Consider the following 12,336-nt stretch of genomic DNA (forward strand, 5'->3'; position numbering starts at 1 on the left):
GCATCACTGTAAAGGTAAAGGGACCCCTGACCATCTCGCTTTATTGGCCAAGGGAGCCGGCGTACAGCTTCCAGGTTATGTAGCCAGCATGACTAAGCCGCTTCTGGCGAACCAGAGCAGCTCACGGAAATGCCGTTTACCTTCCCACTGGAGCAGTACCTATTTGTCTACTTGCACTTTGACGTGCTTTTGAACGGCTAGGTTGGCAGGAGCAGGGACCGAGCAACGGGAGCTCATCCCGTTGCGGGGATTCGAACTGCTGACCTTCCGATCGGCAAGCCCTAGGCTCAGTGGTTTAACCCACAGTGCCACCCGCGTCCCTGGAAGCATCACTAGGCAAGGAATACACAAAGAGGTGTGAAAATTAAAGTTACGCGCCTGTCATTCCTTGACCAAGAATGCAGACACAGTTGTAGTTTAGTCCTTTTGCTTTTTACTGCATCATTTCATTTCTATTACAGCAGCTAATGAAGGAGGAAGGGGAAATGGTTTGCAACATAAATATAAAACCTGTTTTGTTAATCACAGTAACATGTATGTTATTTAAGTGATTAACCGAATCCTAAAAGGGATCCAGAGAAAGCCTGCGTGAAGTGCTGCTTGATGCTTTTCTATCTATCTATCTACCTATCTGCTTCTCATAGCAGACAGTCTTGTGGACAGTTTCTGCTGGAATGTCAGCCTATAGACTGATATACAGTCATACCTTGGGTTACAGACGCTTCAGGTTGCGCGTTTTTGGATTGCGCACCGCGCCAAACCCAGAAGTACCGGAATGGGTTACTTCTGGGTTTTGGCACATGCGCAGAAGCGCCAAATCGCGACCCAGGTGTGCGCAGACGCAGCGCTGCGGGTTGCAAACGTGCCTCCCGCATGGATCACATTTGCAACCCAAGCGTCCACTGTAAACTTAATTACGCATGCCCTAATAGTTAACCTAAAGGTATATTCAGGGCTTTCCCCCCTAAAAATAATGTTTAGGGGTACTCACAATTTTGACTCAAGAAAACCACCATTTTATAGTTCAGATCAGGGAAAATAAATACAGTAAATGGACAAAAGTACAAATATTCACAAAATGTTTAGGGATATGCATACCCCTGCGCCCCCCCCCCCAAGCAGTGGATATATTATCAGTCACCATCTAAATGTATTGATCGCCTTCAACAGAATCATCTCAAGGGGATGTACAATAAAAAACAGAGGGAGGGGAACAGGAAAAAACAATTTAAACACACACGCACAACCTCCCCAGCCCAAACACCCAGATACACTTAAAACAAACCTAAAACCATACAGACTAGATATTCATGGCAAAGACCCAATTGTCCAGCTAGGAAGGTCTGTTGGAACAAAAATGTCTTTAACTCTTTCTGGAGGGTCCAGATAGTGGGCAGGATGTTATTCCACAGAATAGGGGGAGCCACACTCAAAGCCCTGTCCTGAGTAATCTTTTGAGATAAATCTTTCTGAGATGAAAGGCTTATCTCAAAAGGGTCCACTGGCCAGAACACAGACCCTCTCAGTTTAACAACTTCTGCAAAAATAGGTTACATAATACGCAGAAATGAAACAACTGACCCACACTTATTGTCCACACTTTCTAGTGCACAGCTGAGTTATTAGTTTGTTTTGTGATAAGTACCTAATTTTCAACCCTCACATAACAGAGTTAAATGGTAAATTAAACTACTGAACTACTTACAGCCGTCTTAATCCCCAAGGGACCGCAGCAGGAGAAAAAATAGCAATTAAATTTATTAATGTTATTTGCCCTATTTATCAACATCTGCCCTGCCAATCAGGAAAGACTTTAGGCACCTCAATCAATTAACAGAAGACAAGGAGAGGTTGCAAGGAGAAGGAAGACAAAAATCAAAGCTTGAGCGCACGTCACTCTTAACAATCAAAGGAATCTACAACTGTCATTTGATATGGCCAACAATACTATTACCACATATTATTAGTGCTTAGTCTGCATTCTTACCTGTCTGCCATTTGAGGTATAATAAAATGTTGTCCACTTTTGTGATCTGAAAATGAAGTTTCAAAAGTGCATTAAGTGCTAGAAAGGATCATACCATTATCTCAACCCACAGTTCTCCACAAGCCACAGCTTGATTCAGCTGAGCAGTCTCTTCAGTGCCCGCATAAACTGGAGAGGTCTGAGGGCTGCATTCTGGCAGGGCAAGGACAAGCAGAAGCAGATTTGGATCTCCTGCAGTAGATCTGCAAGGGTTTCTGACTCCCAACTGTTTATAGCAGCAACAGAATGACCCCTTCCACACCCAAACTACACTGCAGAAGTGAATGAAGCTTGGGTGTCACCAGGTGTGGATTTCTGTATGAAAGGAATGTGAGCTCACCTCAGTTCTGGTACTCCAAACAAATTCCTGGGATCAGAATACATATTTTATACCAGACTGCAGTTCTAGGAAAAAGTTAAGTAGTTCCTGCAAGTCTAAAGTCTCTCCTCCCTTGAGCTACAGCAATCATGGCAGTCAACATGGGGTTAAAAGATAATAGCGACCCAGGATGAACATATGTGCCCCCCCATTCCTGCTGGACCACTTCTCAAACAGGTAAATGCGGGGGGATGCATGAGCCATGGACTCCACCCCGAGCTCTCTAGATGTAAAGCAGGATAGAACATAAGACTAGTGTGGTGTAGTGGTTAAGAGCGGTAGACTCGTAATCTGGTGAACCGGGTTCGCATCTCCACTCCTCCACATGCAGCTGCTGGGTGACCTTGGGCTAGTCACGAAGTCTCTCAGCCCCACTCACCTCACAGAGTGTTTGTTGTGGGGGAGGAAGGGAAAGGAGAATGTGAGCTGCTTAGAGACTCCTTCGGATAGTGATAAAGCGGGGTATCAAATCCAAACTCCTCCTCTTCTTCTCCTCCTCCTCCTCTGCTCAAGGACTTGCAGAAGTTGCCCACTTGCTAGTGAGCCATCTTCAAGGTGTTACTAATAGTATATAAAGTGGCCCCAGATCTGCCCCTCAGCTGATTCCATCGACAAAACCTGCACAGTTACAGGGGCCACATATTTTTTCTTCTGCCACAGCAAGAAATCTTTTAGTGTGGCAGCACCTACACTTTGGAACTCCCTGCCTGTTGACATCAGGCAGACACCTTCACAGCACTCTATTTGGCACCTGCTAAAAACATTTTGGCTTTGACAAGCCTTCTCAGATATGGAGAATGTTGACATGGGTTTTAATCCATTTTTAGCTTATCACTGACTTTTAATTTTTTCAATGTTTTAACATATTTTTTTGAAACGTTTTTACTGATAATTTTATTGTCTTTTTCTTTTTCACTCTTATTCTTATTCTACAGACACCAGACCCTCTAAGTGTCCCTGTTTTCCAGGGGTGTCCCTGATTTAGATAAGCTGTTCTGGTTTCTGATTTGATCCCAGAACGTCCCACTTTTCCTAAGGATGTCCCTATTTTCATCGGAGAAATGGTGGTGAGTATGAAGTTATCCAAACCCTAAGCCGTCTGAAGGCAATCCTGTATAGGGAAGGGTTTTTTTCTTGTAATGTTTAATGTTTTATTATGTTTTTATATACCGTATATACTCGTGTATAAGCCAACTTTTTCAGCAATTTTTTATGCTGAAAAAGCCCCCCCCTCGGCTTATACTCGAGTGAGGGTTGCTCCTTCCTCCTCTGCCTTTGCCACATTTCCCACCCTAGGCTTATACTTGAGTCAATAAGTTTTCCCAGTTTTTTTTGGGTAAAATTAGGTGCCTTGGCTTATATTCGGGTCGGCTTATACCCGAGTATATACAGTATGTTGGAAGCTGCCCAGAGTGGCTGGGGCAACACAGTCAGATGTGTTGGGGTATAAAGAGTAAAATTATCACTATGGAATGGGACATCCCTATTTTCATCAGAGAAATGTTGGAGGGTATGAGACACTACTCTGAAGTTTGTTTATTTTTAGCAATCAACCGATATTCAAATTTTATGGGGGGAAATGAAATAACCACAATAACATGAAATAAACCTAGTCAGACCCTTACCAGGTTTTCTGCCACAGAGATAGAATGCCAGCCTGTCAGTGAGCTCGTACTGGATTTCTGCAAGGCGTTCCGCCAGCTCATGGTGCCCTCCTTGCCTATTGGGCAAAAGGTGGGTGGGAGATTCATTCAGAAATCACTACTGTTGAGTTAAAAACATCAGTAAGAACAAAAATAAAAGTCTATTGCAGGTGACTTCTGAGGCTACAATCCTACTCACAGAGTGAAATATACTGTTGCGCAGGTTTGCTATCCAAAATAAGGCACTGAAAGCCACCATGCCTTATTTTAACTGGGTGAAAGCATCCCACAGCACCTAGAGCTCCTCCTTCTAACCTAGCTGCAGAGATCTTCCGTTGCCTCAGAAGCAGAGGAAGGGATACAGTGAGAAAGTTTTTCATGTCACTAAACAGCGAAATTCAATAGTAAGGAGCTTTGGTCCATCTCCCACCCACTCCAAAAGGGATTTTGGAACTTGCTCTTAATTTTTTTTCCTGCCAACAATACCCCCCTCCCAAGCTTGAAATTGCTCACTTTGCATAGTCAATTGGCGTCTTCCCACTGGAGTCTTGTGTGCCAGGATCAGCCCCATACACCGCCAACAACTCCGCTTGTAAAATCTGACCCGTCTTGGCAGCTACATGCAGTGGGGTGTTCCCTTTCTCCTGCAAAGGGGAGTTAACAGGAATTTGCTGAGAAGCTGCTGCAGACCAACCCAAAGCAATGGTGGCCAAGCTCATGGAAAAGCCTTCTCTTACTGGATGGAAGAAGTTGGCCTGGGCGCCCAGAGAGAGAAGCCGCAAACAGGTCTCCAGGTTCCCCGTCCTGACGCTTGAGTGGAGTTGCTGAAAGAGAGAGGAGTGTCAGCAGAGAATTTCCTCTTGCCTCACCACAGCTGAGAAATCTGCACCGACAGTCCCAGTAACTCCTTCCAGGGATTCCCAGAGGGGCTTGCTTTGGAGAATGTTGAGGCTAGCCTCTTGCCACCTGCCAGCTACAATTGACAAGCAAAGGTGTGGAGACATGAAAAAGGTTTATCAAATGGCAGACGGAGAGCAGCAACCTCCCCTGACCTGCAGCTCTCTAGGTGACCTGGGGCCCCCAACACCCATCCATCCCAGCCAGCAGTCCAACGGTCAGGGCTGATGAGAGCTGCAGCCCAAAACATCTGGAGGGCTCTCTACTAGGGAAGAGGGAGGAGTGAGGGAGTGACAGGTGCTTCTCTGTCTCTCATAAAAACATCCACTCAGATCAGCTTCACACTTAAGGTTTAATTGATGTCACTGAACATACTTCCACATATGGTGGGAGTGCCTCCAAATCCAACCATTCTAGACAACAATCATATGAGAAATATGTAAGATAACCAAGCAAGTGCTAGAAATCACCCCAGAATTGGTCCTACTAAACATCTTCCAAGACAATAATGCCCACTTACACCACAAAGAACTCATAACCCATCTACTCTCAGCAGCCAGAAACATCATAACCAGACACTGGAAAAGACCAGTCAAGAGTAAGCATGTACCAATGGTACCAAGTATTATGGGAAACAGCCCTACTAGAAAAACTAACCAGTAAGCTGAAACTGACATGGGGACTAACAGAAGACACCTTCACCCCGGTATGGTTTCCCTTCATCACACACACAGCCCAACAAGACAATGACAAAAATCTACCGACAGCATACAAATCAATATGGCTGGTCCGATCAAAAACACCCACCCACCCCACTCACACAGGAAACCAAAGATCACCACAGCCGACTTCCGGTTGATTGCGGAGCCGCCATGAGTCACAGAACCATTCAGCGGAGCGGACCTGAGCATGGCAGGGATGGGGGGACCCTCTTCAGCACAGAGGACCCCCAAAAGAACCCCAAATAGAGCATTTGGGGGGGCATGGTCGTCCGGCGGGTGCCAAAAGCGGGCTCATCCCTCCCCGGCAAGGCTCTGTTTTGAGCCCCTGAGAGTGAGGGAGTTGGAGCCCCGGCACATTGGACATATCGCTTTCCCTGCCAGCGCGAAGCTGCAAGACTGAGAGATTCCTGCGATCAATTCCTCCAAAAAAAGAAATAGACAAATCTGATGATTGAACCGTGAGTAATTTATACTGATTGAGCAGAACTAATTGGATGCGGGAGGTGAGCTAAATATGGAAGTTGCTCCCACCCATGGAGAAAAGTAGAAAGCAATTACCTTCCCTGAAGCTGGAGAGATGAATAGGAAGTTTTAAACTTCCAAAGACTGGTCTTTTAAAAACTGAATTCGAACTGGGGGAGACCCCCCCCCCCAATGAACTGGAGTCGGGAGCCCGGAGGGATCAGCGAGTTAAGATGGAAGTCACAAAAGAAAGAAGCTTATCTACCCTTTGAAGTTAGGAACTGTCAGTAGTAAGAAGGATCATAGGTTAAGACTTTGGAATATATGACTATTAATTGCTTGCTGTTTAAAGGACAGAAGAATATGAGGAACATGAAATTTGTGATTAACATGGACGAGATTGGTATTTTCCAAGTTTGAGAGCTGAGAGTTCCAAGTTGCCAGCTCTAACCCCCACTGTGCCCTTGAAAGCAGAGATGGGAAACATGCCTGCAGACATAACAATATCTGGTTTGACTGACTCACAAGAATTTTTTTTTGGAATTGCTCTTGGAAATAAGGGATGGGATATACCAGAATACACTGCAAATTCGAAGTATTACCCAGAGCTGCCAAGAATCTGCAATACCAGAGAAGGAAGACATAAATGTCCAAAAGCCAGATGGCCTGGATAAAGCAATGGATTCTAAAGAAATATGGACTGTACCCTCTGTGAGAGGGGGGGGGGGAACAAGATGGTGGTTTGACCCAAAAGAACTTTAAAAAAGGACGAAGGTGGAATTTTGCTCTCCCAGTGAGAGAGGGAGGGCATAACGTTTATTGGGAGCAAAATCCAAGGGAAAGGATGACTGTCAAATGTTTGGGGAAAAACAACTGGGGAGGCAGGCAGTGGGGAACAATGAGAGAAATGAGGGGAAAACAGTGGGGAAGCAAGAGGGAAATGAGACTGTTAAGACACGATAGAGTAGGAGTAGGGTGAGAAGCTACTGGGGACATCGGTTTATGACTGCGTAATAGGGTTTGAAATTGGACTGTCTTATGGAATTTGCTGTATCGCTTAGGGCAACCCGAGGCCAGGGTAAGGGGGGCAAAACTGGAAGATATTTTGGTAGAAAATGTAATGTTTTGATAAAGGGTTGTCTTTGGGAATTAATTTTAGGCAAAGGGATTAATATGATGTTATATTGAAGGAAATGAAGAATAAATTGATAATAAAATTAGAAAAGATGAAAATGTAAGATTTTAGGGTTAGGATAAAAGAAAGATGAAAAGATGAAAATTGCTAAAGAAGCACTAAAATGGACTCAATGAGAAGGGAAACGGGGAAGTCAATGCAACATTGTATTTTAAAATATGTATTGGGAATATGTTCAATTGTTGTTAAAATTAGAAAAATGAATAAAATTTTCTTTAAAAAAAAGATCACCGCAGCCAACCACAAATGAACAATCACACCCTACGCCAACCCTGACCTCTCTCCCTGCCAAAGGAGCACAAGCAAACAGCAGAGAACCTGCAGAAACAGCACTGACACCAAACCCTACATATAATAATAAGTAAAATAAAAACATTGTCTCCCCATCCCACCCACCTCTTTTCCCCTTTTCTTCCTAATGTCTCAACAACCAAAAATGATTAGTAAAAATGTTACATGGGGGAATAAATACAGGAGAGACATTGCATACACCTTTGTAAATCAAGAAAATGTTTAATAAAAAATACTTTAAAAATAAAAAAAATTGATGTCACTGAGCAGAACACAAGGCTGAAGCTGTGTTTCTTAGTTTTCATTCATTGTAACCCTCTGGCCCCTACGTCTTACCTTCTGAAATTTTGCAGGTTATTTTCCAAGGGACACCTCTAAGATTTCATAATGGAACTGTTGCCCACAATATATCACAGGGAAGGAAGCAAATCCTTTCTAGTTCTTCCCTTGCTCAAAATCAACTTCAAAGACACCAGGCACTAAAAATCCCTGGGCTGATTTGTCTGTCATTTGGCAAATTTCTTACCTTTGATGTACCCTTTTTCATACAAATTGTTTATAAAACAATTAAATGAATCATTTTTAACTACCCCTAAACTGTAAATACACAAAAGGGGCTACCTTGCCTGAAAAGTTAGTCTATTTCTGCAGAAATATTTTCTTTTTTCTTTTTTTAAGTATTGATGGTTTGCTTTTTGGGTGGTGGGGGTGAATTTTATGAATGAGGCCAGTGGGGGGAGGGGGGAACCCTAAACCTTTTTGTATCCAATCACGAGGGGCTACTATGCCTGTAAATTTCATCCAATTCTGTAAAAAATGAAGTTATTTTTTCAATTCCTCATTAGCAAAAACAGGAAATACTAAGTTTCTTTTTTCTGAATCAGAATTTGGATTTTGACAGAGCGGCCCTGAAGCATTTAGGACTCAATCATACCTTTCCCCCCAAAGTGTCAGGGTGGCAGCTGAATATTGTGGATGGAACACATCCTGATCAGCTACCTGCCCATAAAGTGGGCTTTGCATGGGCATCTAGTGAGTACAGAATGTTGGACTAGATGGGCCTTCAACCTGATCCCAACTCAGAGGTCTTCATATGAGGGAATCTTACCTTACTAAGGTCTTTGGCAGTCACACTGTCATCATCCCGACATGGTAAGCGATGAACGAAGGCCAGCATCTGATACTTTGCTCTGATGAATTCCGCTTTATTGGGGCTACAAGAGAGTCAAAAGGAAAAGGAACTACACCACAGAAGAGCATTAAAACGTCTCATGAGTGAGATCTATTTTGGATAGTTACAAGCTTGGTGGAACAGGGGAATGCTGTGGATGTAGTGTATCTTGATTTCAGTAAGGCTTTTGACAAAGTCTTGCTCCCGATGCCTTTTTACTCAGTAGTTGTGCCTGTGATCCCTAATTAAGCACATTTAGCTTGAAACTAAGGCCATAATCCTGTGGGTAAGATGAACACTTGCAAAGGGCCTTCTCAGTAGTAGCACCCACCTTGTGGAACGCCCTCCCATCAGATGTCAAGGAGACGAGTAACTATATAACCTTTAGAAGACATTTGAAGGCAGCCCTGTATAGGGAAGCCTTTTAATGTGTAATGTTTTGTTGTTTTTATATATGCTGGAAGCTGCCCAGAGTGGCTGGGGCAACCCAGTCAGATGTGTGAGGTACAACAACAACAATGCAATAATATTAAAAAAAATTAATTCACCTTCTATAAAAAATACTCAATGTCCCCATTGTGAAGAATGGCGAGAAAAAAATGCATTTGATGGGGAGAGGAAGTATGCCGTACAAGAGATGCCATGGCCCAGGAGACCACAGAGGTGGTCTGAATTTCACATGCTGATTTGAAACAAGCATCATCCCAATCATGCTCCTCCCAGAACAGCAGCAGGAGGCCATGAACTCAGCCACACTTCTGACATTTTGATTTGGTGTGCTCCCTGCACGCCCACCCCCAAATAACTCTCTGAATAAACAGGCTTTCTCTGTTTTAGTCACATCTGTTTTCCTCTGCTTGGGCAATGTGGAAGGCAGGATCAGGTTGGCTCATATCGGCTCCAGCCCTGGCCATGGTTTGTTGGAGGTTGCCATGGGTTTGCCCCTTTGGCGCTCTAGGGAAGATAGAGGCATTGCCCCCCCCATCCAACTTACTGAACTTTGTCCTGGGGGTTTGCTTTGCGCCTTCCGCTCATGACAGATGCAGGATCCAGCAATGAATGTTCCCAGATGGAGTTGGCCCCATTACTGTACAAGGTTTCCAACATCTGCAAAAAAAAGCAGAACACGAAGAATGGAGTTGGTGTCTTCCTCTTGTCCAGAGCAACTTAGACGCTAGGTGACAGTTGTCCTATTGCTGGCATGGAGTTCTGCAGGTGTACTCTGCAAACGTTCTATAATGCACCAGCATTTATTACAGAAACAGCCCTTCTCAAGGCTCTGCTCAAAGTTTTGTTGACCTTTAGAATAAAGTTAAGGGTTAGAGTATTGGGTTTAATGTGCAGAAAACATCTATTTCAGCATTTCAAAAGGCCTCAAACCAGTTTTGAAGTCTGCTGCATAGTCAATCTCTGGACACAATTTAGCAATGTGCATTGATCCACAACATTCTGTCTTTTTGCCATTTGTGTCTCATTTCATTACTTCCTCAAAAAATTATTTTATTAAAATTTACATAATGCTTGTTTTAAAAAACTAAACCCAGAGCTCTTCTGTGAGGTGGTTTGCAGACCTCCCAGGCCAAACACACAACACCAGAATCAATGAAACAATAAATGAAATAACCGATAAGCTCAAGACATTTCCTGGAGTTTTTTTCCTCCTTTACCTGCTAAGCTATTTTCAGTAAAGGAATCTATGTCTAATTAGCTTATTGTTTTATGTGGCTCCAAAACACTTGGCAGGATGCTTTTTAAAGAAACAATCACAAGCCTTCTGATTTTATATTGCCAGCTGTGGAAGGGGGAAAACAGCCTTTTTTGCCTGCCTTTCATAGCTTTAAAAGATCTAAACAAGCAGGCAGATTTTAACACATATTTATTCTGACCTTCCTCTAAAGGAGTTCCAGGTAAGGTGCATCACCTCCGTCAGAGGTAAGGCAGGCCAAGAGTGTGCAAGGGACTCAAGGGCAGCTAGTGAGTTATGTAGCTGAGTGGGGAATCATGCCACAGTGCTTTGCAGTCATAGTGACAGTGAACAAGTAGAGTTTGCTTGCAACACCCTTGCATCCCCCCCATACAACTGCAGTTACATTAGAAAACGTTAAAAAGCACCAAAAGCAAAAGTTCAGGGAATGTTGACAAACAGAATCATTAAATTGGTAGAAGGCATTTGGTTGTAATATGCATTCCATAGGTCAGTGTTTTCCACCTCTCCCCATAAGAGACTGGCTACCGGACCAGACCAAAGAGAGCCCATCCAGTCCAGCATCCTGTCCTCCCAGTGGCCAACTTGCTGCCCCCATAGGAGTCCCAGAAGCAGGAGGAATGCAGGAGGGTGTTGCCACTGAACAGACCCACAGATAAAAGAGTTACTTCAACAGCAAGTAAGTTTACTGGAGGAAAGGTGGAGGCTCATGAAGAACAAGGCACTCTCTGCAATAAAGCAGTTTTGACACACAAATATGAAGAGAAAACCGTGGAACACACCCATGCAAGTGCATAAAAAGAAAAAAAGGACTCTAAGACTAGATGGTCCTCTCGACTTGCAACATATCAGTTGGAAGTTTAAGCTCCATTTGCGCCAAACAGGTTTATTTGCAAGCAAGTGGAATTAGGAACAGAAGAAAAAAGCACATCAACTCAGATCCACTTTACAAATTGGTCCAAACACAGCACCAAACTATAATTTAAGTGCTTACACAGCCACTTGTTTGGCTGTCCCTGACAAGTAAGCCTTGGCCTCGCAAGACAAGACAAGGAAGCTTTACACAAGCGAGCTCTTCTCTTCCCCTGCCCACCTTTGGGCTACGCATGACTACTATGGGAAGCTGTTAAGGCAGGAGGGGTGGTCATTTGCATGGGCAGCACCAAGGCTGAATGGCATTATGTGTGTTACCTGAAGCAGCGTTGTGGGCCACGGTGTGTGTTTCAGGTGCCTGACTTGGGAGATGTGCCGGCCCAGGCTCCTATGGACACTGCAGCATTCATCACAAATCAGAACTCCTCTGTTAATTGATGCCCAACATGGGTCTGAAAGAAAAACAGTGGCACATTTAGCATAGGAAGAGAGAGAGGCAGGAGTTTGGTTGCAAAGAAATTCCACTACCGTCCACTTCAGCCACAGGTGGTGCTTGGGTTTCTCAAGTCCAGTTTTTATATTTTAAAAACTACTTTGTGCATCACCAAACAAGGAAGGAAATGTGGATTTGTACTGAGCTCAGAGGAGGCACCCAGGGCATGAGCTAAAGCAAGCTGCAAAGAACATGCCAGGGTCACACAAAACAGGAAGCATGACAAGCATCAAGCCAGATTTGGCCTTGAGTCACAGGCCAAGCTATCTGCTGAACCGAAGCAGAATGGAAAGGTGGCTGGCAAAGCATGAGATCTCTTGAACTGAAGCCGAATATAACATCTGTTGCGGTACTGTCTTTACTGCAAAGGTGCATCATTATTAGAGAAGTTGTAAGAACAGCAGAGGGAAATTGTCAATTCCCCGTTAAAAGAGCTGAAGAATGCACACAATGAAGAAATGCTTGCATGCTTTTATTAA

General features: G+C 43.9%; 1 protein-coding gene across 5 annotated transcripts in view; it reads right to left on the reverse strand.

Annotated features, from left to right (window-relative positions):
- Positions 1-12,336, reverse strand: part of GIT2 (GIT ArfGAP 2) — a 41,738-nt gene that overhangs the window by 28,035 nt on the left and 1,367 nt on the right. For 3 of the 5 annotated variants that reach the window (XM_033169142.1, XM_033169141.1, XM_033169138.1), the window contains exons 2-9: positions 11,683-11,816; positions 9,781-9,893; positions 8,724-8,829; positions 4,786-4,872; positions 4,562-4,692; positions 4,031-4,125; positions 1,988-2,033; positions 1,706-1,711 (exon numbers count right to left, since the gene is read on the reverse strand). In XM_033169142.1, coding sequence (XP_033025033.1) covers positions 1,706-1,711; positions 1,988-2,033; positions 4,031-4,125; positions 4,562-4,692; positions 4,786-4,872; positions 8,724-8,829; positions 9,781-9,893; positions 11,683-11,816 — 718 coding nt within the window. The remainder of the gene's footprint in view (positions 1-1,705; positions 1,712-1,987; positions 2,034-4,030; positions 4,126-4,561; positions 4,693-4,785; positions 4,873-8,723; positions 8,830-9,780; positions 9,894-11,682; positions 11,817-12,336) is intronic. The other 2 variants (XM_033169140.1, XM_033169139.1) reach the window with 1 other exon arrangement.

This window comes from Lacerta agilis, chromosome 14 (assembly GCF_009819535.1).
Source record: "Lacerta agilis isolate rLacAgi1 chromosome 14, rLacAgi1.pri, whole genome shotgun sequence".
NCBI classification, from domain to species: domain Eukaryota; kingdom Metazoa; phylum Chordata; class Lepidosauria; order Squamata; family Lacertidae; genus Lacerta; species Lacerta agilis.